The 1,077-nt window shown below is 36.4% G+C and overlaps 1 protein-coding gene across 1 annotated transcript; it reads left to right on the top strand.

Moving 5' to 3' along the window:
- Nucleotides 1–383: 383 nt before the first annotated feature.
- Nucleotides 384–1,068, top strand: LOC106109868 (the record flags this gene model as incomplete). The annotated part of the gene is made up of 1 exon (XM_013291506.1): nt 384–1,068. A coding segment is annotated over exon 1 (685 nt), but the record flags the coding sequence as incomplete, so codon positions are not given.
- Between the last annotated feature and the right edge of the window lie 9 nt (nt 1,069–1,077).

The raw sequence follows: 1,077 nt of genomic DNA on the forward strand, positions 1-1,077 counted from the left end.
ATTCATCAGTGGAGAAGAAAAATTACATCTGTGTTATGTGTTCCGGACAACATTTATTATATCAGTGTAAGCAGTTTGTAGCACAAACCCCAGAGGAGAGAACTAAGTATGTGCAAGCTAAACATTTGTGCTTCAATTGCTTATCACCAAACCACAGTGTGTATAATTGCTATTCATCTATAAGTTGCCGCCAATGTACCCGACGACATCATACATTACTACATTACCACAGAAATTCTAATCGTGATGAGAAATTAATTGCTAAGGAGTCTTCCAATAATGAGAACACTTTAACAGAAGAGATTAACAAACAACCTGATAGGCAAATTGTAGCTCATTTTACTAATGAGAGTCAACGGAGCAAAGTGTTACTGGCCACAGCTATGATCAGAATTAGATCATCTTCTGGTTATTCACAAATAGTTCGAGCTTTGATTGACCAAGTATCTGAAGCGTCATTTATAACTGAAGCCTCTGCACAGTACCTGAAGCTGAAGCGAGTTTCGGTGAATGGTTTTATTTGTGGAGTAGGAGAGGGTCAAACACAAACAAAGAGTAAGGCATCTTTTGAGATTATGTCTTTATATAACCCTGAATTTTCTATCAAAGTCAATGCTTTTGTGTTGAAAAAATTAACTTCATTTATCCCGGCCAGGGATACACCTCTACCTGATTGGCCAGATATTTCAAATCTACCTTTAGCTGATCCAACCTACAGTACACCTGGACGGATAGATATTATTTTGGGTGCTGAGATATACGGTAAAATTCTACTGGATGGTCTTCTGAAACATTCAGCTTTATCTGGACCAGTTGCACAAAATACGCAATTAGGCTGGATCTTGTCTGGAAAAATAAGAGATGAATTAGTACAAGAAGATCATAATGTAATCAGCATGCATATACATCTAAATGAAGAGCTTTTAAAACAATTTTGGGAGATACAAAGAGAACCTGAAAGTATTAAGAAAAGAAAAACCAAAGAAGAAATAAGATGCGAAGAGATTTACGAAAAAACAACATATAGAAATAGTGAAGGGCGTTACGTCGTCAGATTACCTTTTAAAGGTCCTAATC

This window comes from Papilio polytes, unplaced genomic scaffold (genome assembly GCF_000836215.1).
Source record: "Papilio polytes unplaced genomic scaffold, Ppol_1.0 DF821065.1, whole genome shotgun sequence".
NCBI lineage: Eukaryota > Metazoa > Arthropoda > Insecta > Lepidoptera > Papilionidae > Papilio > Papilio polytes.